The sequence below is a fragment of the Camellia sinensis genome, chromosome 14, assembly GCF_055761805.1.
Source record: "Camellia sinensis isolate YWXY chromosome 14, ASM5576180v1, whole genome shotgun sequence".
Classification (NCBI taxonomy): Eukaryota; Viridiplantae; Streptophyta; class Magnoliopsida; order Ericales; family Theaceae; genus Camellia; species Camellia sinensis.
The window spans coordinates 98,833,902-98,861,018 of NC_138974.1; the positions used below are offsets into that span (position 1 = coordinate 98,833,902).

The 27,117-nt window shown below is 36.9% G+C and overlaps 1 protein-coding gene and 1 pseudogene across 2 annotated transcripts in view; both read right to left on the reverse strand.

Annotated features, from left to right (window-relative positions):
- Window positions 1-16,730, reverse strand: part of LOC145807202 (calcium-transporting ATPase 3, endoplasmic reticulum-type-like) — a 117,364-nt pseudogene extending 100,634 nt beyond the window's left edge. Inside the window, exons 1-4 of the transcript XR_014350303.1 lie at window positions 16,438-16,730; window positions 6,734-6,860; window positions 5,500-5,625; window positions 4,580-4,698 (exon numbers count right to left, since the gene is read on the reverse strand). The product of XR_014350303.1 is annotated as a calcium-transporting ATPase 3, endoplasmic reticulum-type-like (transcript). The remainder of the gene's footprint in view (window positions 1-4,579; window positions 4,699-5,499; window positions 5,626-6,733; window positions 6,861-16,437) is intronic.
- Window positions 16,731-23,826: 7,096 nt separating this feature from the next.
- Window positions 23,827-26,880, reverse strand: LOC145807799 (uncharacterized). Its single transcript, XM_082906677.1, has 8 exons — window positions 26,436-26,880; window positions 26,112-26,353; window positions 25,637-25,855; window positions 25,456-25,548; window positions 25,261-25,362; window positions 24,771-25,154; window positions 24,573-24,669; window positions 23,827-24,098 (listed from the first exon to the last, which is right to left on the reverse strand). Exons 1-8 carry the CDS (start codon window positions 26,677-26,679, stop codon window positions 24,082-24,084), a joined length of 1,398 nt encoding a protein of 465 aa, XP_082762803.1. The 5' UTR covers window positions 26,680-26,880; the 3' UTR covers window positions 23,827-24,081.
- Between the last annotated feature and the right edge of the window lie 237 nt (window positions 26,881-27,117).

A 27,117-nucleotide genomic window follows, 5' to 3' on the forward strand; every position in this document is an offset into this window, starting at 1 on the left:
AATTCCTTGGCGATTATGGGGCGTCAACACCTCGAATTCAAGTTTCTTAAGGAACTAGTTTGCCTAAAGTGAAATCCGGCTGTAACTCCCAAACAGGAAACCCGATTGGAGTCCTGTCTTCTCCCACAAGTTTCTCGTGCCTAGGCGGTAGTGTGTGGCAGGTTTCGTGCGAAACCGACGCCTTTTGGCGATTTTAGGGCGTCAAAACCTCGAATTCAAGTTTCTTAAGGAACTAGTTTTCCTAGAGTGAAATCCGGCTTTAACTCCCAAACCGGGAACCCAATTCGAGCCGTGTCTTCTCCCAAAACTCTATTGTGTTTAGGCGTCATGTGTGCCAAGTTTCGTGCCAAACCGACGACGTTTGGTATTTCGGGGCGTCCACACCTCGAATTCAATTTTCATAAGGAACTACTTTTGCCTAGAGCGAAATCCGGCTCTAACTCTAAAATCGGGAACCCAATTGGAGTCCTGTCATCTCCTACAAGTTTCTCGTGCTTAGGCGGTCTTGTGCGCCAGGTTTCGGGCGAAACAGACGCCTTTTGACAATTTCGGGGCGTCAACACCTCGAATTCAAGTTTCTTAAGGAACTAGTTTGCCTAGAGTGAAATCCGTCTCTAACTCCCAAACCGGGAACCCCATTGGAGTACCGTTTTCTCCCACAAGTCTCTCGTGCCTAGGTGGTCGTGTGTGTTAAGTTTCGTGTCAAGCCGACGCCGTTTGGTAATTTTGGGGCGTCAACACCTTAAATTCAAATTTCTTAAGGAACTAGCTTGCCTAGACCGAAATCCGGCTATAACTCCCAAACCGGAAACCTAATTGGAGTTCTGTCTTCTCCCACAAGTTTCTCGTGCCTAGGCGGTCGTGTGTGCCAAGTTCCGTGCGAAACCGACGCCTTTTGGCGATTAGGACTTGGGGTCACTGCTGTGGCAAATGCACAGCAGTGACTGTTGTGCTTCATTTTGTGATGTATTATGGGCTTATTTTTATGATCTGAACCGTTCATTTTGTAAGATTTGTTGAGTACTTCAAGCCTACTAAAAATCATATTAATCGGATATCAACAACTATATGATTGATAACCAAAAAAACAAACAAGAAGTTTTTCTTTTGAAAAATAGTATAAAAATATGCAATTCGATCATATAGTTACTGGTATCCGATTAATATGATTTTTGGTAGGCTTGAAGTACTCAACAAACCCTACAAAATGAACGGTTCAGATCATAAAAATAATCCCATAATGCATCACAAAATGAAGCACAAAAGTCACTGCTGTGCCTTTGCCACAGCAGTGACCCCAATTCCTTGGCGATTATGGGGCGTCAACACCTCGAATTCAAATTTCTTAAGGAACTAGTTTGCCTAAAGTGAAATCCGGCTGTAACTCCCAAACAGGAAACCCGATTGGAGTCCTGTCTTCTCCCACAAGTTTCTCGTGCCTAGGCGGTAGTGTGTGGCAGGTTTCGTGCGAAACCGACGCCTTTTGGCGATTTTAGGGCGTCAAAACCTCGAATTCAAGTTTCTTAAGGAACTAGTTTTCCTAGAGTGAAATCCGGCTTTAACTCCCAAACCGGGAACCCAATTCGAGCCGTGTCTTCTCCCAAAACTCTATTGTGTTTAGGCGTCATGTGTGCTAAGTTTCGTGCCAAACCGACGACGTTTGGTATTTCGGGGCGTCCACACCTCGAATTCAATTTTCATAAGGAACTACTTTTGCCTAGAGCGAAATCCGGCTCTAACTCTAAAATCGGGAACCCAATTGGAGTCCTGTCATCTCCTACAAGTTTCTCGTGCTTAGGCGGTCTTGTGCGCCAGGTTTCGGGCGAAACAGACGCCTTTTGACAATTTCGGGGCGTCAACACCTCGAATTCAAGTTTCTTAAGGAACTAGTTTGCCTAGAGTGAAATCCGTCTCTAACTCCCAAACCGGGAACCCAATTCGAGCCGTGTCTTCTCCCAAAACTCTATTGTGTTTAGGCGGTCATGTGTGCCAAGTTTCGTGCCAAACCGACGACGTTTGGTATTTCGGGGCGTCCACACCTCGAATTCAATTTTCATAAGGAACTACTTTTGCCTAGAGCGAAATCCGGCTCTAACTCCAAAATCGGGAACCCAATTGGAGTCCTGTCATCTCCTACAAGTTTCTCGTGCTTAGGCGGTCTTGTGCGCCAGGTTTCGGGCGAAACAGACGCCTTTTGGCAATTTCGAGGCGTCAACACCTCGAATTCAAGTTTCTTAAGGAACTAGTTTGCCTAGAGTGAAATCTGTCTCTAACTCCCAAACCGGGAACCCCATTGGAGTACCGTTTTCTCCCACAAGTCTCTCGTGCCTAGGTGGTCGTGTGTGTTGAGTTTCGTGTCAAGCCGACGCCGTTTGGTAATTTTGGGGCGTCAACACCTTAAATTCAAATTTCTTAAGGAACTAGCTTGCCTAGACCGAAATCCGGCTATAACTCCCAAACCGAGAACCCAATTCGAGCCCCGTCTTCTCCCACAAGTCTCTCGTGCCTAGGCAGTTGTGTGTGCCAAGTTTCTTTGGCAATTTTGGGCCGTCAACACCTCGAATTTAAATATCTTAAAGGGACCAAATTGTCTAGACCGAAATCTGGCTCTTACTCCCAAACCGGGAACCCGATTGGAGCCCCGTCTTCTCCCACAAGTCTCTCGTCTTTAGGCGGTCATGTGTGCCAAGTTTCGTGCCAAACCGACGGCGTTTGGTATTTCGGGGCGTCCACACCTCGAATTCAATTTTCATAAGGAACTCCAAAATCGGGAACCGAGTTGGAGTCCTGTCATCTCCTACAAATTTCTCGTGCTTAGGCAGTCTTGTGCGTCAGGTTTCGAGCGAAACAGACGCCTTTTGGCGATTTCGGGGCGTCAACACCTCAAATTCAAATTTATTAACGAACTAATTTGCCTATAGTGAAATCTAGCTCTAACTCCCAAACCGGGAACCTGATTGGAGCCCCGTTTTCTCCCACAAGTTTCACGTGCCTAGGCGGTCGTGTGTGCCAAGTTTCGTGCGAAACTGACGCCTTTTGGCGATTTTGGGACGTCAACACCTCGAATTTAAGTTTCTTAAGGAAGTAGCTTGCCTAGAGTGAAATCCGTCTCTAACTCCCAAACCGGGAACCCGATTGGAGTACCGTCTTCTCCCACAAGTCTCTCGTGCCTAGGCGGTCTTGTGTGTCAACTTTCGTGTCAAACTGACGCCGTTTGGTAATTTTGGGGCGTCAACACCTCGAATTCAAATTTCTTAAGGAACTAGCTTGCCTAGACCGAAATCCGGCTCTAACTCCCAAACCGAGAACCCAATTCGAGCCCCGTCTAGTCCCACAAGTCTCTCGTGCTTAGGAAGTCGTGTGTGCCAAGTTTTGTGCCAAACCGACGCCGTTTGGCGATTTTGGGGCGTCAACACCTCGTATTTAAATTTCTTAAGGGACCAAATTGTCTAGACCGAAATCTGGCTCTTACTCCCAAACCGGGAACCCGATTCGAGCCCCGTCTTCTCCCATAAGTCTCTCGTTCCTAGGCGGTCGTGTGTGCCAGATTCGTGCCAATCGAACCCTGTTTGGTGATTTTAAGGTGTCAAAACCTCGAATTCAAATTTCTTAATCACCTAGGTTGCCTAGAGTGAAATCTGGCTCTAACTCCCAAATCGGGAGCCCGACTAGAGCCCCGTCTTCTCCCACAAATCTCTCGTGTTTAGGCGGTCATGTGTGCCAAGTTTTGTGCCAAACCGATGGCGTTTGGTATTTTGGGGCATCGACACCTCGAATTCAAATTTCTTAAGGAACTACTTTTGCCTAGAGTGAAATCCGATTTTAACATTTCTCATAGATGTTAGGGCCTTAATTAGGGATCAAGTTAGTTAAATAGAGCTTATGACTAATTAATCAAGGCTTAATTTAATTGATTTAATCTAATTAATTTAATCTGAATCAAATTTTAATCAAACTTCTCGTTACGCTCTAAAAATTATACCATTCATAACAAACTAGCCAATTTCGGTTTCTAACGTCATTAAGGCCTTCAATTTCAAATTATAACAGAAATCACAACAGATATTCCTACGGTTAATAGATATGAACCTAAAAATCATATTTTAAACACATAATAAGCATTCAAATTCACACAAAGCACTTAAATAACATTCAAAACCAATGATTAACAGGGTTGTCACAGGATCAATATTGCTTACCAACAACAAAATGTTTACTGGATTTTATAAATCAGAATGGAAAAAATGGATAATCAAATTAAGTCACACACAGCTCCATAAAAGACAACTTTGAGGGTAGAACTTAATTTATATGACACAAAATACAACAATTATTTCGTTGTGGTGATAAAAAAACATACACAAGAATAGTAAAGAGAATCAAGTTCTACAGATATAAGTTGAGAATTCAAACAACTAAATTTGGCACAATTAATATGTATATATCTAAATATATAGCACATATTATGTATGTAAAATTACTAACCTTGTCAATTGTGGCGAAAATGGACATGTTCTTGAAATCCCTGGACCCGAGCCGTGACCCCAGCCGCCGAATCAGCGCAGACGACATCACTCACATGGTACAATGATGTTGGAACCAACAATAAGGCTCATTAAGGGTGATGACAGCGCCAACACCAAGCTGCTTCAACTGCAGAACATCCTTAGGGAATGGAACCGCCCCAAGCAGAAGATACTGTTTAAAAATCAACATAGAAATAAAAACTCAAATCAATAAATCATGATCCCTTTAATTTAAGCTCACAGGAAATCTGTGCACCAAGAACACCAAGAAAATGAAATGTAAAGTAGTTGCATTGGTCAAAGTTTCACGAAGCTCTTCATTTTCTCCAATTCAGATAATCAGAATTCTAAGAATAACAGGCCCCATTATCCCATCTTTTTCCTACATTTTCTCCAGTAACTTAAATGCAAAGGAATTCTATTTTCTCAACAACCAAATGAATCATGAAGAACAATTTTAAAGCTCTACTGAACTACTTCACTTTTCAATTTTTTTTGTTTTGTTTTGTTTTTGTTTTTGTTTTTTTTTTTTCCAGCAGCAAACAAATCAAAGAAAAACAACTCCAGATACTATTACATACAGTGACAGTCATACAAGGTCTTTATTTTCTCTAGTAACCGAAATACATAGGAATTCTATTTTCTCAACAACCAAATGGATCAAGAAGAAGAATTCCAAAAAGCTACTAAACTACCACCCATTAAAACAACACAAAAAATCCTTCTTTTTCTTTGTAGTCCTCCATTTTCCCAGCAACCAAACAGATCAAACAAAAACAACTCCAGAAATTAAAACATACAGCAACAATCACAGTGATATAAACACAAGACCAAAGAAAACACAAAAAACAGATACAACAACATCCACAAATATACATACATATATATATGAAGGGACTTAGAACCAAAACCTGATCAATTTGGTCCCACCATCTGAAACTCAGCTTGAATCTTGTTCCGGAAAACATTGTACAGAAGGGTCGGGTAGAACAGGATCCTCTCTCTTCGCACCGACCCGAACAATCATTCTTCCAGAAACATGGTCGTCACTGTGATTGTAACTCCTTCCATCAGATTCAACCTCATCCAACTCTTCGATCTTCATGTCACCGATCGTAACAGAAATTCAACCAAAACCACAACACTAACTCCGATTCTGATCAAGACAACCGCGAAACCTCTAAAACCTAATGATTCGATAATTGGGGATGGAATTTGAGTGGTCGAAAAACCCTAAATCGAATTGGGTGAAAAATACATTGATCGGAATCGGAAAAAAGTGGATTCGAGTGTGAGGAGACGGAAGAATTGCATGCGGATGTGAGCTTAATCGTAATGAGGAGAGAGGAGGATAGAAAGATGTAAGAGGACCGTTGCAATTTTGTGAGAGAAATGTACCGTTGGACGGGGACGGGGGCGGGGGCGGGGGCGGTGGTGAATATAGCCGTTGTTGGGTTGGGAGAACACAAAACAGTAACAATTAGGGCGTTAGGATTCTAGAGTGATCCGGCACGTGTCTCACTAATGGAATGAAAAGGTGATATTAATTCTCGTCAAAATGACATCGTTTTTGTTGAAAAAAATTATAAAAAAAAATAATGAAGAAAAAAAAAATGTGAATAGAATGAGAAAGAAGCTTCAAACAGTATCATCATCATGGATTTTGATTTATGAGATCTAAATAAATAAAAAAGAAGATTAAATCGATTCGATAATAAGATTGTTTCAGATCTGTATCATCACCATCATCATCAAAAGATTGAAGAAAAAATGTGAACAGAATGGGAAAGAGGCTTCAAACTGTATCATTATCATGGATTTTGATTTGTGAAATCTAAATAAATAAAAAAGAAGATTAAATCGATTCAATAATAAAATTGATTCAGATATGTATCATCATCATCAAAAGATTGAAGAAAACCCGTGAAAAAAATGAGAAAGAGGCTTTAAAAGATTAAATTGATTCGTTGATAATAAGATTGATTCAGATTTGTATCATCATCATCATCATCAAATGATTGATCTAGATATGTATTTCTATATGCATATATATATATATATATATTTACAGACCCCGCGAAGAAGATTAAATCGATTCGATAATAAAATTGATTCAAATCTTAATCATCATCATCATAAAAAGATTGATTCAGATATGTATTTCTAAATGCATATATGTATATTTACAGACCCCATAGTGCAAGCACCAAAGATTGATTCAGATTTGTATCATCATCATCATCATCAAAATCAAAGTGAGCAACAAAATCAGCAGATCCGATCAAAGGACATGAAGATCGGCGGAGGAAATCGGTGACAGAAGGTCTTCCATAGCTGACTTGAACAAGGGATGTTCATCATCATCATCAAGGGCTGATTTGTGAAGCACTAGTGTAGATCAAGAATAAGAACCACTCACTATCCACTTGAATCAAAAGATTTCTAAAATGAAGTAGAGTCTCAACTCAAAATCAAAGCTCTGTCCCTTCTCTTGCTCTGGTCCCTTCTCTCTCTCTCTCAAACTCTCCCACGAACTAGTGAAAGCGAACCTAGAAAGCTGATTTCTATTTGTTGTTGTTGTTGTTTTTTTTTTTTTTTTTAATTACTAAGCAAAACGACGTCGTTTTGGCTAGTTTTATTTTGAACCGTTGGATCACTCACTTCAGGGATCACTTCCAGGAATCTCACTCTAGAGGATCCTGATACACAATTAGGCGCCTTTCATATGTTCGTACTCACTGGCAACTTAATGCTGACTACAACCCAATAAAATAAGGCAGAATTACTTAATCGTAGACTTTGAAAAAAGTTATTAACACTCACTGATTTTTTTCTAACAACGGTAAAGAGTACAAAAATTATACAAGAAAATGACATTTTTTGTATTGATTTCGGTTGCATGTGGTTTACTTTTGGAATTGTGAATAAATAAGAATAATATTATATGTATTAATTAATATACCAATTGATGATGTGATATAATTTAATTTAAGATATTTTTAGTATTTGTAATGTTATTAATGAGTGGAGGGTCAATAATAATATCATAACTAGTGTTGGTATACTAGTTAGTACACTAATTGGTACATATAACACTACCGAATAAAAAAAAATTCAAAATTCTTTTCCAAATGTGTAACCAAACATACAAATCACAATTTAATTCAAAATTCTTTTCAAAACTCACAACCAAACTCTTTTCAAAATTTTATTTAAAGAAAAATTTTAAAAGATATTTTTTTTATTTTATTTTTTAAAATCATGATTTGAGTGTAGAGTTGTATTTTTAATTATGAATTTTGAGTTGAGTTTTGAAAAGAGAAAATTTTGTTTGGTTATGAATTTTGAAAAGAGTTTTGAGTTGTATGTTTTTAATGTGCACTGTATTTTTTTAAATATATAATTTTTATTTTTTTATTTCAAATATTTGATTTCAAATAAACTCTAAAGAAAGAGAGCTCACTACAGCATTCAATACCGATCCAACCTCTCATCTGTTGTCTCCTTTTTTCGAACACTTAAATTCAATTCAAACCAAGTTGTAGAGCTTCAAAAGAAACCATTCTGGTATTTGATCCAAGCTCTAACCACTAGAAGGATGGATCTAAGGAAATCTAGGAAATTTGATGATGATGTAGTTGCAATAATCTAATGTTACAATGAAAAAACAAAAGCATTCACAGTTGGTAAAAAGAACTTGACCTTTACAACCAATGACGTGACCTTAATTTTTGGTTTGCAAGGAGGTAAAGGAGCCATGTCATTAAGATACTCTAAAACGCCAAAATCTGCATTCCTAAGGAGAAGATTCCAAAAAGACACCAGGCTCACTGACTTCAAAGATGTAGCAATCATTATTACATGTACTTGTGTCTCACCCTATTTTTTTACAACAAGTGGGAATTCAATAGGGTGGTTTTTTATAAAGTATGTGGAAACCTCTTGAATCAATGAAACAGTATGATTGGCCAGAAGTAATCACATCAACATTGATTGACTCTATCATAGCATTGCACAAAACTCTAGAAGAAGTTATGGGGTGTGTCATTGCACTGCTGGTAAGTATAATATCCATTCAAATTTGCAGTTATCATACTTATAAATTTGTGTGTTTAGCAAAATTTAATTACTTTAATTTTCATCACAGTATTGGCTATGTGAACATGCAAATATCATTGATTTGGAAGATAATAACACAACTGACTTCCCAAGATGTGCCAAGTGGAACCTGCAAACCTTGACGAAACAGCTGCAGAAGACACCAGTCTACTCTCTTGCACCTCGATAGGTTAGATTTCTATCACCACTAAAATTCCAAAATTTCTCTGACCACTGGTTTGTTTCCCTCCTTGTGCCTTGATTGATTGAGATCAATTTTCTCTGGACTATCAATTTATGTTTCTTCTTTGGTTACCATTGGTTTATTTCTGCCATGGTAATCAATTTTCTCTGCAATCCAAATTTCTCTGACCACAATTGTAACACATTAACATATATGCCCTGATTGATTTTCTGTGATATTTGAATTATGTTGGTTGTTTCATAATTTTCTCTGGCCCAAAAAATTGTTTCTCCTTGTGTGTAATTTTCTCTGGCCCATAACTTATGTGCCTTGCATCTTTGATTAACACAACATTCTACCCTTCTAATGAATTTTCTCTGGAATCCAAATTTGTTTGACACAATTATAGTAAAACATTAACTTATATGCCTTGATTGATTTTCTTTGATATCTAAATTATATTGCTTGTTTTATAATTTTCTCTGCCTTATAAAATTAACTCATTGTCTGTAATTTTCTCTAGCCCATACAATTTTCTCTGAAGTTTGTTTCCCATTAGTGTCATTTAGATGAATTTTATTTTCCTTATTTGAATTTTTTCTCTCAGTGAATTTTGTAACATTTCTCTAATAAAAGAGTCTCCTATTACAAATAGATAACAAGGAGCTAGTCAAAAATCCATCAGAGGAGTTCTATCTTAGTAAAAAGACGAAGAAAGAATAAAAAAAGACAATTGTCAAATTCAAGGAAACATTACAAGATTCATTTGAAGAATGAGGGAATGAAGAAGCAGAAGGCAACATAGAAGAACATGAAGCCATCAATGGACAAGAAGATCAAGCAAGTAGTGGAGAAGCAGAAGCCAAGAAGAAAGTGAAGAGATAGAAGCAAAAGACAAAGAAGAAAATGAACAGAAAGAAGAAAACAGTGAAGAAAAAGATGAAGGCACTCAATCTAAACAGCATGAAGAAAACAATGAGGAAAGTGATGAAGAAGAACATAATGAGCCAATGGACCAACATCGTGATAGCATTTGTGGCTCAACAATGCATCAGCCTCAAGAATCTGAGGAATCAAAGGATGCCCAAATTGCTGATCTACGTCAAAGACTAAAGGCACTTTCTAAATCTAAAATAGAAGAAGAGAGAAATTGGAATGAATTACTTGCAAAAAAGGATATTGCAATAAGAACCTTGGCATCACTTAACTCAGAACTTCAAGAAAGAGACAGCACAATCCAAATGAAACTAAGAATGTTGGAGGTTAAAAAAGAAGATGATACAAAAACAATCCAACAATTGAGGTATTCAATTTCGGAGCTTGAAAATGAATATGCTAAATTGCATGAACAAGTTCAAAAACTATCTGTCTAACTAGCAACACAACTATACCGAACACCAACACAAGTTCAACCGCAAGGTCAGTGAAAATCTTGAGCCACAAAAAGTTATGTCCTTGTGTCAATGGTAATTTTCTCTAAACACATTAGTTTCTGCTGCTTATTTCTATTGATTTCTACTGCTTATTTGATTTTCTCTATCTATTTTCTTATTCGATTTTTGGAGCTTGTTTGATTTTCACTGTGTATAGTTGGAATGCAAGTGGAACAACAAGTTGCAAAGCAAACTGAGCAAACCACGAAAGACAAAGAAGTACTTGATGCTGATGCGTACGTCTTGCCTCAACCAATAAGCATCAGAAAAATCTTGCGTTTTTCCACAAACTCTACCGATTTCAAGATTGATAAAAGATCATGTAAAAGACATCTTGTAGCACATATCAAATGTGTTTGGACTTGAGTAAGTACAACAAATAAAATAGAAGATAACAAACAATAATTTACAAACTTATATAGCATTAACAACTATTAAATCCTTTCTTTGTCTTCTTGTAGGGCTTTAATCTAGACAAGTGAGTTGAATCTCATTACCTTCGAAGACATTGGAAACCTAATAAAGCAAAAAGAAATTGCCAACAATGTAAGTCTTTCATCAAAATTTCTCTGTAATGTTCCATCAGCCTTTATAAACCAATATTACAATTATAAATTATATTTTTCAGGCCATTGATGGCTATGGAGAGATCCTTTTTACTGACCAAATGAGAGAAAGACAACAGCCAACTTCATTTTTTTTTCACATCCATGAGCTTAGTATGTTATTACTCTTTTATTTGATTTTCTCTGGAATTTACTTACTACTTTCTCTTGTTAAGATACTTCTTGAAGCCAGTTGTGTCATTAGTCTAATTTTCTCTGGCTAGTTGTGTGCATTTAAAATTTCTCTATCTGTATATTTCTTAAATTCCTGCCATTTCAACTTTCTCATAACATAACTATTTTTTGATTTTCTCTGACCACAGAATTTTATCAAAATGATGGAAAATCAAACTTTTCGAGTCTCATTATTTGACAAGCCTATTGAAACAACATGGAGGAACTACAGATTCCTCTATTTCCCAATAAATATTTGGGGTAATAAGAAGTCAACACATGGAAATCACTGGATCTTGCTTGTCTTCGACAAACAAGACAATTTATGAAGGTTCTACAACTCACTAAGGCCAAGGAGGGATGATACAGAAGACAAATATGTCAAAGATGCAAAACAATCGAGTGCAAATTTCTCTGATCCCATCATAATGTTTATGTGATGATATTTTTCATAGAATCCCATTGCTTTGTCCGTAAATTTCTCTGTTACTTAAAAATTATTTTTTCACAACAAGATTATGTGGAGAATTTTTTGAAAGCTTGCCTTGAAAGAGAGGCACAATCACAACCCTTTTTCGAATTGATAAACTCACAAAACACAAATTACAACTTTGAGTATGTCAACAATGCTCCACAACAAGACAGTGATTCGTAAGTTTCATACAACATCTATAAATAAGATAATATGATTTGAATGTTTCTTAAAACTAACTATACCTATAATTTGTATGCAGTATGAATTGTGGCCTCTTTGTGTGCTATATAATGAGACAATATAGCAAGCATGAACCTATCAGCTCGAAATTGTCCACACAAGACATAAGGTTGATAAGGGCAGAAATCATAGAGAGATTTGTGACCAAAGTTGGCCGGTCATGGACAGAACCAATTCAAATACCTCCAGAAGAAGAACCAAAAATGTAATAGTGAAACTAGTGCAAGGAAGACAATGTACACAATATAATTAGCATTAACCATTCAATTTATTTTTTCATACATTGAAGGAATAATGATGCTTGACATATATGTATATATCCTTTTTTGACTAATGTAAATCTCATACCTATCAATGGTTAAATATATATATTTTTTTTTGTTGTGATTGTCAACACAATCCACATAGAGAAAATTGTCTGCAGAAATTTCCCTAGTATGATTTTACCAGAAATTCACAGAGAAATTTAACTCGTATCTTCCCAAGGGGATGCCTATGTGATCATATAATCTGTAATGCTTTGTTTTGGTACAAAACAATCATCAAATTCAAAAAACACAAAGCGCACAGTAATTTTCTCTGCTATTAGCAAATTTCACTGGATGAATTTGATGCTTCAAAACACAATGCTCAGATAATTTTTTCTACTAGTGAAAAATTTCTTTGGATGAAATTGACGGGTATTATAAACAGACTACCCATAGTATGTTTCAACAAATACAATTCACACTGTAATTTTCAATGCTATTGGCAAATTTCTCTGGATGAATTGGACCTCACAAAACACAATGCAAATTTCAACAAACATAATGCCCACAGTAAATTTATCTTCTATTGGAAAACTTCTATGGATGAATTTGACTGGTATGAAGTTACCAGAAATTCACAGAGAAATTTAACTCGTACCGTGCCGAAGAGGGTGCCTATATGATCATGCAATCTGTAATGCACTGTGTTAGTACAAAACAATTATCAAATTCAAAAAACACAATGCACACAGTACTTTTCTCTACTATTGGCAAATTTCTCTAGATGAATTTGAAGCTTCAAAACACAATGCACAAAGAATTTTCTCTGCCATAGGCAAATTTCTCTGGATGAATTTAACTGGTATTACAAACCCACTGCATGGACTCCCAGTTTGAAAACTAAGTCAAAAAATGTACTTCCTAAACACCTAAGTTTGAAAAATAGGCCATCGGGGCCCAAAAATCCTGTAACAGTCCCGAGAAGGCCCGTAGAACACCTCCAACACCTTGGGAGAAACCAATGTAAGTTGTGGAAACTTACGAAACAGGCACGGGACTTCCGGTTTGAAAACTAGGTCGAAAAAGACACTTTTTCACACTTAAGCTTGAAAATAGGCCTCGGCGGGCCGAAATCGTGTAACAATCACAAGAAGGCCCGGGGAACACCTTAAACATCTCAGGAGGGACAGTCGCAAGAAGGGCCGGAAACACCTCAAACATCTTGGGAGTGACCAACGTGAGTTGTGAAAACTTACGGAACTAGCGCGGGACTTCCGGTTTGAAAACTAAGTTGGAAAAAGACACTTTCTTCACACTTAGGCTTGGAAATAGGACATCGGGGGGCCAAAATCGTGTAACAGTCACGAGAATGACCGGGAGATGCCCCAAACACCTCGGGGGGGTCCAAGGTAAGTTGTGAAGACTTACGGAACTAGCACGAGACTCTCGGTTTGGGAATTAAATCGAAAAATGCACTTTTTTCACATTTAAGCTCGAAAATAAGCCTTTGGGGGCCAAAATCGTGTAACAGTCACGAGAAGGCCCGGGGAACACATCAAACACCTCGGGAGGGACCAATGTAAGTTGTGAGAACTTACAGAACTAACACGAGACTCCCGGTTTGAAAACTAAGTCCGAAACGACACTTTTCTCGCACTTAAGCTTGAAAATATTCCATCGGGGGGCCAAACTCGTGTAACAGTCAAGAAAAGGTCCGGGGAACACCTCAAACACCTATGGAGGGACCAACGTGAGTTGTGAAAACTTGCGGAACTTGCATGGGACTCCCGGTTTGAAAACTAAGTCAAAAAATACACTTCCTAAACACCTAAGCTTGAAAATAGGCCATCCGGGGCCAAAAATCCTGTAACAGTCCCGAGAAGGCCCATGGAACACCTCCACACCTCGGGAGAAACCAATGTAAGTTGTGGAAACTTACGAAACTAGCGCGGGACTTCCGATTTGAAAACTAGGACGAAAAAGGCACTTTTTTCACACTTAAGCTTGAAAATAGGCCTCGGCGGGCCGAAATCATGTAACAATCACGAGAAGGTCCGAGGAACACCTCAAACATCTCAGGAGGGACCAATTGGAGTTGTGAAAACTTAACAAACAGGCACGGGACTCCCGGTTTGAAAACTAGGGTGAAAAATACACTTTTCTAACACTTAAGCTTGAAAGTACGCCATTGGAGGCCAAAATCATGTAACAGTCGCAAGAAGGGCCGGAAACACCTCAAACACCTCGGGAGTGACCAATGTGAGTTGTGAAAACTTACGGAACTAGCACGGGACTTCCGATTTGAAAACTAAGTTGGAAAAAGACACCTTTTTCACACTTAAGCTTGGAAATAGGACATCGGGGGGCCAAAACTGTGTACCAATCACGAGAAGGACCGGGAGATGCCCCAAACACCTTGGGAGGGTCCAAGGTAAGTTGTGGAGACTTACGGAACTAGCACGGGACCCTCGGTTTGGGAACTAAATCAAAAAATGCACTTTTTTCACACTTAAGCTTGAAAATAAGTCGTCGAGGGCTAAAATCATATAACAGTCACGAGAAGGCCCGGGGAACACATCAAACACCTCGGGAGAGACCAATGTAAGTTGTGAAAACTTACGGAACTAGCACGTGACTCCCAGTTTGAAAACTAAGTCCGAAACGGCACTTTTCTCGCACTTAAGCTTGAAAATAGTCTATCGGGGGGCCAAAATCGTGTAACAGTCAAGAGAAGGCCCGGGGAACACCTCAAACACCTAGGGAGGGACCAACGTGAGTTGTGGAAACTTACGGAACTTGCATGGGACTCCCGGTTTGAAAACTAAGTCAAAAAATGCACTTCCTAAACACCTAAGTTTGAAAATAGGCCATCGGGGGCCAAAAATCTTGTAACAGTGCCGTGAAGGCCCATGGAACATCTCCAACACCTCGGGAGAAACCAATGTAAGTTGTGGAAACTTACAGAACTAGCGAGGGACTTCCGGTTTGAAAACTAGGTCGAAAAAGGCACTTTTTTCACACTTAAGCTTGAAAATAGGCCTCGGCGGGCCGAAATCGTGTAACAATCACGAGAAGGCTCGGGAAACACCTCAAACATCTCAAGAGGGACCAATTTGAGTTGTGAGAGAGAGAGAGAGCATCAACATCAACAACAACACATCATCATCATCATCATCATCTTCCTGTATCTGTTCTTGCTCTGTTTTTTTTTTCTTTTCTTCTTCCATAACTTAGAATAGAGAGAGAGAAAGAGAGAGAGAGAGAGAGATACAGAGAGAGAGAGAGAGGGGTACACAGATCTGTGTATACACACAGATGATGGGGGTGTTGGTGATAGCGGCGCTGGTGATGGGTTCTCTCTCTCTTCTCTTTTCCTCTCTCTTCTCTTTCTTTCTCTTTCTTTTTCTCATCCTCTTCTTCCCTCTTCTCTCTCTTCCTCCCTCTATTTCAGCGATATAAGAGGGAAAGAAAAAGAAAAAAAAAATTGGAGCCCTTTCGGGCCAAGTTTTTTTTGAGCTAGGAAGGATTATTCGTGTGGAAAATTACTGGCCACCCAGCCTACCCTAATAGCCAGTATTTTTTTTTTTTGGTTGCTGATTGCACCTGTAGTCCAGAATTTTGTCCTTTTATGTCATTTTAATGCTCACAGTTAGTCCAATTGTATTTTTTTTTTTTTGGTTTCTAATTGCGCCCATAGTCCGAAATTCTGTCCCTTTATGCCATTTAATGCTCACAATTAGTCCAATTGACATCACCAGTTTGGGATTTTGATAGAAAATAGTCACTAAATTAATTGAAGTTAGTTTATAGAGTTAATCAAATTTACAATTTTACTCCTAAAAGCATGACACGTCACTCATATGTTCATTTTTTATTTAAAAAAACACCAACAATTGTAAATTATAAATGACTCAAATGACACAATTGTAAATTATAAACCAACCTGAGACAATCATAAATTCATAATTAAAATTGAATCAATTGAATTTTATTTATTTATTTATTATTTTAATTTTATTTGCAGAAATTAATGATTAATTGTTAGAATAACACTTAAAGAGAATTGATCGCATCCCTTCTACTACAGATCACTTTTTAGTCTTACCTCTCCATTTCACTTCCAAGATAACAAGCAAGAGCTAATTGAAATTATAAATGACTCAAACGACAATGGCCAAAATAAAGTCAAAAATTTGGTCAAAACTCTTTTATAATAAAATTTTAATGCATTAAGAACAAATATAAAAAGTTTTCTTTAAAAAGTCTAACACATACTACTATTATCAAAATATTCTTAGCGACTAATTTAGTATTTTAATTTTTAATAAAATTAATATTTTTACTCTATTTCACAATAACATTTTACTGACTATCAAAGTAACACTTTACTGTCTTCTTAAATAGGACAGTAACAAAAAAAAAAAAAAACAGAATATGAAACAACAACCGATCACAGTGATGATGGGAAGAAGGTCACAGCTTCGATAGCAACATCAACTACAGCAAATATGATCTGTTTGCTCAATTTGCTGCTCTCAAGACGTCTCTTCTTCCCTTTTCTTTTTCTTCTGATCCTCGACTGCGTCCCAATAAGTAACGGAACAATTGCAAGTGATGATGGAGTGGATGAAGATGGAGTGCAGAAACTGGTCCAATGGGCCATCGACACTGCTCGACTTGATCCTTCTCCTCCCACTGGTTCTGATAATGATGATAACGACAGCAACAACGATAATGACATTGACATTGATATTGACGATCATCAGAAAGAAAAAGAAGAAGAAGAAGAAGAAGAAGAAGAAGAAGAGATCATGTTTGTTTGTGCAGAAATGTTTACTGAATTCAACTAAAAAGGTAAATTTGTCAATAAAAATGCACCTGTACAATATTGGTGTCTTTGAAAGAAAAATCTATCTTAATGGACTTTACACAATAAAAATTGTTTTAGTGTTCCTTTCAACAAAGAATGGCTCAAGGGAGGGATTTTGGACAAATTTTTCCTAATAAAGCGACTACTGGTGTGCTTTGCACTTTGATTTTTTCTTTATTTAAATTAAGGAATCAAATTCACAAAGCCAAAAAAATCCAACTCACCCATCCAGCTGGTTCGAAACTGCCATCTTCAACCAACTGCCAAGTTTCAAGATTGGCAGTTTGAGGGCTGCTGAATCAACCTGGCACAATACAACTACTACTAGCCAGCATATCTCACCAACACTACTAGCTTTGTCGCGTTCAAAAGGTAGATGTCTCTTGAACCTTTATGATCAATCTTAGGTGGCAATTTTCTTTGTAATAATGACATATATTGTTATTGTGACTCATTAGTATGTAATACATTATAATAATAAAATAAAATATAAATCTTCGGCAGCCCATGAACCTCCATTATCTTAAAAGGAAAAAGCAGCCTCTGGCAACGAGAATTTGAGTCATCATGGACAAAGATTCAACTACTTAAAAAATCAATCTGAACAATGTTGTTTCAACATAACTTCAGGACCATGTATTTTGAGGGCAAATTGTATACAAGAAGGCGATCGTGAGCAGTACTTGTTCTATGCCAAACCAAAACCCCTTGAATTCTATAAATTATTGTTAGACAGCATTTTGAGAAAAGTAGTCTATGAGATCCGAAAATACTCGCAATTGTCCTCTTTCTATTTCTTACAACATATAAAGCCAATTGGCATTAGTGAATGAAAATAAAACTCACAGCAGACTGGAATAGTCTGTGCAGTTGTATTGGAAACATCTTGGGTAGTTCCTCGGCACAATGCAGATGAAAGCAGAAGAGAGAAACATGACTGAATGGTGTTTCACAACAAACTGTAGGTCAGTAGGCCAACCTGAAATGTCGCGCCAAATTTGGTACATATTCCACTTGTCATTTATTATGTAATTCTGTCTTTGGAAGTATATCAGCTCTTCTCACTCTGAACTTGAACCGTGCTCCTACAACAAGAAGAACAACCATCAAAATATGTCAGTGTATCAAGATGGTTATAATCTTTTGATTATTGTGGACATAGAACACTCAAAGCGGGCATCAGAAATCTCATCCCATATAAGACAACCTATCCTCCCAAGGGTGAAATTAATATAATCTAATTCCCAATAGAAGTAGCTTGATACGAGGCAAAATATATTTGAACAGGATTAGCTATTAGACTATTATGGCGGGGCTGTCTGTAGGTTATAAATTGTGGTCTGTGATGGTTTGCATGGCAATGGGTTATGGACAGAGATAGACACACACACACACACAGATGGGTCTACTTTAGAGATGGTTGATTGGGTGGTAGCTAAGAAGCGTTGACACGGACACAGACACGAATGCGGAAACGGACATGGACACAGACACGGGACACGGCAATTTCAAAATTATGAGAACACGGACACGACAGTAAAATATGTTTTCATATATATATGTATTTGTTATCTAGATTAATATTATATTCACAATCAATCAACATTAAGAAAAACAAACACTAACTCTTTTTTTTTTAAAAGCACTTTTAAATTAACATTTACAGTTTATATTTTTTATGGATGATCTATTAAGTATTTAAATCTAAGAAAAAAATAATAAACATTCAATATTCATCACAAGCATTAAATTAAATGGGGAAAAAGACAATTTAGCATGTCCCCAAAGTATCCCCTAAAAATAAATTAATTAAATAAGGCGACACGCCATGTGGTGTGTCCCATACCTGTTCCCAAAGTGTCTATGTGTCCGACACGGATACGGCACTTATTTTGACGTGTCGGTGCTTCATAGGGTGGTAGTCATCGGCAATGACTATTAGAGGTGATCACTATTAATGGGGTTAGGATAGAGTAACTTGATGACTCAATGTGAGTTAGGATTGGAATAACATTCCATTTGTTTTGGCAGAGAATATTTTTCGTATTTTCTAGAGTTTGATACTACAGAAAGCGAAAGCAACATAAAATGTTTTGTGGCGGTCAATGGAAAACAAGCTTATTTGGGAAAAAAATATTTTCCAATTTCAAAAGATAGAAAACGTTTTCCGAACTAAAGTCTTACCAACGCAACCACACTATTACCATCATCACCACCTCCAAAAACCCGACCATCATCTCCACTACCACCACCACTATCGCCAGCATTACCTTCACCACCTCCGCCGCCAAAACCTCCACCTCACCCTACTACCACCCCACCACCACCAACACCAACTGCCCCACCTCCTCCTACCACTACCACTAACACTAATACAACAACTAATACATTAGTTTCAAAGTCGCAACTAGACATAGGAAAACATTTTATGAAAAAAAAAAAAATTCATAAAAATATTTTTATTACAAAATGCTTTCCTCAAACAAAGTAAGAATTACTATGAATAACAAAATATGTAAATTTTCTGTTGCAATCGTCATCACAAGGGAAAATTGTTTTTTCAGAAACATAAGAGGGTGTTGTGATTGTTAGAAACCTAAGGGGTGTAGTCTATGTTACATGGAATTGGATATGAGTGTCGGGTGCAGGTGTCTGTCCAAAAGTTGGACATTCACAACCATTAATCTTAGGATATCGAGATGTGTCCAAAAGTTACATATGGAGACACATCATGGACACACACACACACACACACACACATATATGTAACATATCATATAATATAATATACTTAGATAAGATGTTTTAAATTATGTAGAAATGTACATGAAATTAAATATGATTAAGAGACGTGATATTTCTCTCTAACCCATGTGTGAGGTCAGAAATGTGTCTTTAATAGCAAATGTAAGTTTCATTTTTTTTCAAGCATCATAAAAAATTAGAAGATTCAAGTGTCTAAATTTACAGGTGTTGGACATGTTGGACACATGGCACTCTTACCTTTATTATATTCCATGGGCACGGTCGGGGAAAATAAAAGAGTCCATAACACACATGTAAGTACAATTTACACAAAAGCATGTGAATAATAATAATAATAATAAAATTGGAAAAAAAATAATTAAGATGACCTCACCACTTGTATTTCTTGAGAAGAACTTCAGTATCTCGTCAATTATAATAACCTATGCCAGGTTGACAATATCGTAAGTAATGTCAAATAAGAAAGAGATCCAAATATGAAACAAAAAGTGATGCAGTGTATTATATTTAAATCAGAAACAATTAAACAAAATAGTCTACATATAAGATATTACTTGCTACTGTAGGTTTCACTAAGCTATTCAGGAAAAGAAAAGGGGTGAAAATTATCAGTTGAAGACATCATTAAAGCTATTCTGAGTAATGGAAGAGAAGCTACCATGACACGGTGACAACTAGAAAGGAAACAAAGAAAAGTAATTACACAGAATCAAAATGAGATTTTATCCATAAAACAAAGTGTGATTTGAAAATTTAACTAAGCCACCACCATATTTGAGGCCCATTGAAGAAATTCCCTATTTATTAACTCTCACAACCCATTCAGCAAGTAAATAGAATTTGGCGTTAATGTCTGGGTACTAAATGTAAAGATGTTGCTAATTCCAATCATAGAGCAAGGCATCCTTCAATGCCAGTCTTTTAAATGTAAACACTACAATGGAACTATAAACAGAAATTCAACCCAACTATTTGACTTAGAGATTGTTGTTGATGATTTTCATTTTTAAATTTTCTAAGACAAGTGTCGAATGAGTTATTTAGATCCAAAGGCATGTCTAATAAATAAGTAAATAACAAGATTGCTTCTCCATAATAATGTGGTATATACATCCCCTACATTTCAATTATGGATGGGAAAGTAAGATATTAGCTGTCCATCAGTTTTACTACATAGGGGCCGTTTTTAGATTATTAGATTATAGCTTTAAACAGAAGTTGTTAGCTTGTTTGGTGTAGATGTTAGCTTGTTTGGTGTAGTTGTTAGCTTGTTTGGTGTAGCTGTCCATCATTTCATTGTGTAATTATCATTTTGCCCTTCTAAGAAATGCAAAAATTGTGAAAAATATTTTTTTTTTTCAAAATTTCATTTTCAGAACTATTTTCATAATTTTTTTACACACAGGAAGACTGCAATCTGGATATGTGGGTAAGCTATGGAGGAAAGCTTTCCTTCCAAAGAACATGTCTCACAGTAAGATTATATTTTGCCAAATAATGGGATGTTTCTTTACAATTTGTACTGTGATACCCCTGTTCCGTATTATGCTAATTGATCTTCCTTATGCATATGATTATGTGTTTGATATGATTTTGAGTGCCATTTATATGAATATATGTGGTTTTGAATTTCTATCCGTTCACCGTAGGAATATCTGTTTGATTATCTGCTTTGGAATTTAAATTGAAAGCCTTATCGGCCACAGAACCTGAAATTGATTGCGCCATCGCGATTGGCATAATTTTTAGAGCCTACGGTGAAATTTGATTGAAAATTGATTCGGATCAAAATAATTAGATTCAGAACGATTAATTAAGTGCCAAATTATTTAATATTAATAATTTTAACTAGATTAATTAAGTGCGTTGTGCCCATAAGAGGGCACAACGCACTCAATTCCTCTCTTTTATCCATTTGGGCTGAGATTTCTCTAGAGAGGGAGAGAGAGGGCCAGTTCTAGAGAGAGAGGAGGAGGAGTTATGCATTTTGATCCAAGATTGTGAAATTGGAAGTTAAAACTCAAAGAACATTGAGTGTTTGAAGCTCCTAGGTGAGTAATCAATTCTTGATTTATGAATTGAGTATGTAATTTTGTGAAATCAAGTAGTATGGTAGCTCATGGCTAAGATTGAGCTGAATTTGAAGTTAAAATGAACATGCATGTGCATAATTGTTACAATTTTGGGTGTTCTAGCATGTAGCATGTTAAATATGAAGAATGGAGCATCAAACCTTACATGCATGAGTAGTTCTGTGTAGCTTCATGATTTGGAGCATCATTTGTACCATTTGTAACAGAAATGAATTGGTTTTGTTGAATTGAAAGTCATAGAACACATGCATGTAAGGAATTGCTATAAATTTTCATGTTTGAGCACAATGTGTATGATCCATGTTGAATTTTTGGTTTAAGTCCATGTATTTGATCATCTCTTCACCAATTAAGTTGAGAATAATGAGTATCCTCCACATGCAAGTACAAACCATGGAGGTATTGGTCTTGAATGTTTAAAGTTAATGTGTTGGTGATGAGTTTGGGTCAATTTGAGCCATGCATGTGATTAATTTATGAAATTGAGCTCCATTGTGTTGTAATTTGGTGTTGGTACCATGTTAGTATATGATTATGTGAAGTTTGAGCCAAAAGCATGCATCTAGAACCATTGAATGTCAAGTTGGAGCTCAAGAACATGTTCTGGAAAACCCAGAAAATTTGATGTCCGCTCGAGCGGGGAAACCGCCGCTCGAGCGTGAATTTCGTGCTCCTAGTATTTTTGCAGACTTGGATGTCCGCTTGAGCGGGGAAGTTCACGCTCGAGCGAGGAGCTATGTAGACAGACCTTCAGCTCGAGCGCTAGACTTCACGCTCGTGCGTAATTTTGATGCATCCAACACTTTTGCAGACCTCATGGGTCCGCTCGAGCGGGGACCCTCTTTTTTGAAATTTTGAAAAGACATTCTGAGTTTCGTTTTCCATTCTCTTTCACTTCTAAGTACTCTTAGGCATGCATTGAGCATTGTAATTGAGTTAGAAGAATAAGAATAAAGCCTAGAGAGGAATATGTGAATTAAAGAACGGATTGAATCGGTTGTGACCCATATGTGTTATGTGATGTGTAGGGTCAAGCTCCAGGCCAAATCAACCAGCCGATCACTGTGAGTAATATCTTAACAAAGATATCTGAAATATGTTATTGTCCAATTGCTTACGTCCATGTAAGTTTTATAAGATTCGTTGATTCGATTGGTGGACAATGTTTGCCATACCAAATGAATGGGCCAAAGGCCGTTCTGACAGGAATAAATGGATGGGCCAGAGGACGTTTGACAAGAACGAATGGATGGGCCAGAGGCCGTTCTGACAAGAATAAATGGATGGGGCACTACAAAAAAACCAAGATTTAGTAGCGGCCAAAACTGTCGCTAAAAGCAGGAAAAAGCGTCGCTAAAAACTGAAACACCTTTACCCGCGGTTGCAATAGTGGCGGCCAAACCGCCGCAATAGCCCCGTCGGCATATCCTTATAGTGACGTTTTTCGCAAACGCTGGTATAGTTATTTTTATTGCGACGGTTGATGTAGTGGCAGTTACAAATGTCGCTATATCTTGAATTTACCAATTACTTGCTAACTTTATAGCGACGGGTCGACTGCTGCTATATCCTTCACTTTTGCGACATTTTGTAAACCGCTGCTATATTTTGACTCTATTCCATCAGTTTTACACTGTCGCTATAACCATATAATTCGTTTCGTATTTTATTTACAGCGACGGTTATTAACCACTGTTGTAGGCTATTTTTTTTTTTTTTTTTTGGGGGGGGGGATGAATAAAGTCATAAATAAAACGACAAAAAACTACAAGATACAAGGGGTATACCCTAGGAGCAAACCAACTATACAAACACACAAACCAAAAAAAAAAAGAAGACAATCTACACAACAAAAACCATCCTGTTCACACACCACATAAGCAAAGAGCAAATGAGGGCAAGAACAAGGCAAACAATTCCAAAAAAAAAACCTAAGAGCAACATAACCTGATTACATTGAAAAGATCCAAACAAGAAAAGGAACTAGAAACAAAACCCAAAAGGCCATATTACAGGGACAATTTGATTACAAAATGATCAAAACAGACATCATAGCCCTGCTCACATTATATATCTATAACAACACTATTTTATTCTAATGGCTCAATGCTCAATAATTGTAAAAGGTGAAAGAGTCTGCATTTTCATAATCCCAAAATATCCAAAACACCTTAATTAAAAGGTTCATTACATAAGCCTGTAATACAAAAAGCTCCAATGTTTCTAGCAAACTAATAGCCCACACCATAATCCAAAAGAAAAACTTGTCACATAACAATAGTACTCAAAAGTATTACTCGTGACACCATTTTATAAAGATCTCCATGAAAAATGTTCAAATCGAGAAATGACGTCCATTGTTTGATACTTCATATTATCTTATTTCCTGCAATAAAAATAATTGAATGAGTATAAGTATCATTTTCAATTTTAAAATCTATAAAGAAAATTTAGACAACAAATAATTCTCGACAAGTCTTATTTTATTTTATTTTGGTAAGTATATGGTTTACATATAAAAAAATTAAGATTACAATGAAGTTGAAGATCATCAAGCCAAACATTAGTAGCAGCCACCAAATCAAGCAACCACTAGCAACATCTAAGGGTCTATTTTTAATTGTATATTACAGTTTGATACGTTGCTGATATTCAAATTTGTTCAATTTTTGCCCAATTCTCTATTTCATTGGTTTGTTTGGTATTTTTACGGATGCCAATAAAGGAAGCAAAGTAGAGAAGTCAACCTATCAAACCCCAATTTCGTCCAAACTAACTAACTAACAATTTATTGGTAAAGAAGTCATTAACAGTGGTTCTAAATTTGTGTCAATGTATGTGTATTGTAATGATGATTTACCTCGATTAGAAGGTTGCATTTCATGACTCTGAAAAGAGGATCTTTGATGTGTTCGTGGAGAAGCTTGGTCCGGAATGCCACTACATCCATCTGTCGCCTAATTTATACAATAAAATTTACATAAGTATGCATAAATTTAGAAAATGATAACATATGATAAATACATCATATAAAAGAATATGTTATATGTAGTTATACCTGCAAACCACTAGAACTATGTCTCTGACTCATCAAAAATGCTACTTGCTCTTTTAAAGAGTTTATTACAGCATCTTGAGCTTGCAACTGAATACCTTGAGTTTGTAACTGATCACCTTGAGTTTTTAGTTGTTCCTTCAACTCAATTATAGTGTCTTTGTCTCTCATTCTCTCTTCATCAGAAACCATTCTTAAGTGGTCAAAATTATTGCACATGAAGCCATGCTTGGAAGGAGTAGGCCCAAATCCTAAACCTCGAACACGACCATGATGCTCTTTACCCATCACTTGAGAATAAATATCATTTGGTGACCAAGATATACGTCCACCAACATTTCCTTCGGAGCTGCTTGGTTGTGAGCTCATCAAAGCTTCTAGTTTTTCCTGTAGCATAAATGGGGGGAAAAAAATAAGACGACAAAAAGCGAGAGTGATTGTTTGCCACAAATACATTAGAATTTTGAAAATGTAACTTATTAAATGGGCATACAATTTTTGTAGCTGCTGCTTCATTGACTGGTGTCCCATCTTTCCTTTTGTGAAGCGGTATATATAATTTTGCTCGATCTAGTGCAATCTTATCTTTTTGCTCCTATGTGACAATCATATCGTTTGAGAATAAATTCATAATATAATGCGCTAACCAAATTCAAAAAGCTGAAAGAACGAATGAAGTTTGAAATACCATATCATATGCATGTTGTGCATAAGTTTTAGATCCTCCCGTATGTGCACTTGTTTGCTCTCGCCTGCTTTCCTTATTGGTTGCACTAAGTTCCTTCACTCATAAATGCATAACAATATGTTAAAAAAAAATGATATAATGACATTGTATTATTTGATAGAAAACATACATCTATGCATACCTGTCCTTCCTTTGAAAACCAATACGCGACAAGGTCAGCATAGTGCTCACGGTTAACTGTTAAAGGTGCAGTAGCTACTATCTGTGCTGCTGTCTTTGTCTCATCATAGTACTTTGCTTTTAAACTACATTTCCAATTTCTCCATTTCTCTCCCATTGACTTCAATGTTCGATGCCTAATCATATCCCTTCTCTCATCTTGAGGAATGGCAAACTTGGACTACAATTGTATGGTTTTTCATGTTATGAACATTCTTAAAATTATCAATACAACAATATAAACTAAATTTGTGCATTTCTTTGCCTAATTCTCATATTTTTACATGGAGATAATGAACCACACTAATTTCATACTTCTTACTTCTAGACGACACCTATATCCTAATATAGGAAAGGAACTTTTAGACAATCCTATCAACAATTTTCTTTACCACTGTAGTAGAATTATCACAAAATACTTGTAGTTAGAAAATTACCTCGATAATATTCCAACAATCTTCTTTATACTGATCTGGCACTTCATGCCAATTCTTGTACTTAATTGGGCATAAGTGTGGCTTCCTAGCAATGGTGCCTATGAAGCGACTGAATATACCACCCTCTGTAGAAACAGCCTGCAAATCCTTGTTGAAGGTGAGCATAATGCGTTCTTCTGGAGTCAAATTCCACACTTCAACCATACGTGTAATTCCCCGCGTGTTTCGCTTGGTCGATTCATCTATTACAATACAACAATGATATATATCATGGAAGTTAAGGGTGACTTCTAATTTGTGTTTTAGTTCAAAATCTAATAATACCTGTACGTTGCATTTCTTCTTCCCTTAACCAGTCCTCATCTAAATCATCTTCAAACTGAGGGTTAACCTCTGATTCTTGAGGTTGAGGATGTGGAACATGTGATGGAGCATGTGAGGAGGGATGTGACCAACTAGGTTGTGAAGAGCCATTTGATCGACTAGGCTGTGAAGTTTCATTTGGCCGATTAAGCTGTAAAGAGGCATTTGAACGACTAGGTTGTGAAGTTCTATTTGGCCAGTCCATCTGTGGAGAGCCAATTGAGTGACTAGATTGTGAAGTTCCACTTGGTGCGTTAAGCTGTGAAGGGTTATTTGGTTGGCTAGGCTGTGAACAGTTATTTGACTGGCTAGGTTGTGAAGAGCTATTTGATTGCTTATTTTGGGACTCCTTCTCAAGATTGCAAGTTCTAAATCGTTTCTCAAGATAAACAATAGATGTAATTAATCAAACACAAAGATATTAATCAAATTAAATGAGCATTTATCATAGTATACTAAAGATATTAGAGAACATAAGCCATAGGAAAAGCTCATATACACCTCGCAAGATTATTTTCTTTTTCTACTTCTACGGAGATTTTCTGTAAATAATGCATGGAAAGAGGAACAGATCTGTTACAATGGTGGATTGGGTATAAATTTAGAATCTTGGAATGGAAAATATGGGATGTGTTTCCTTTTG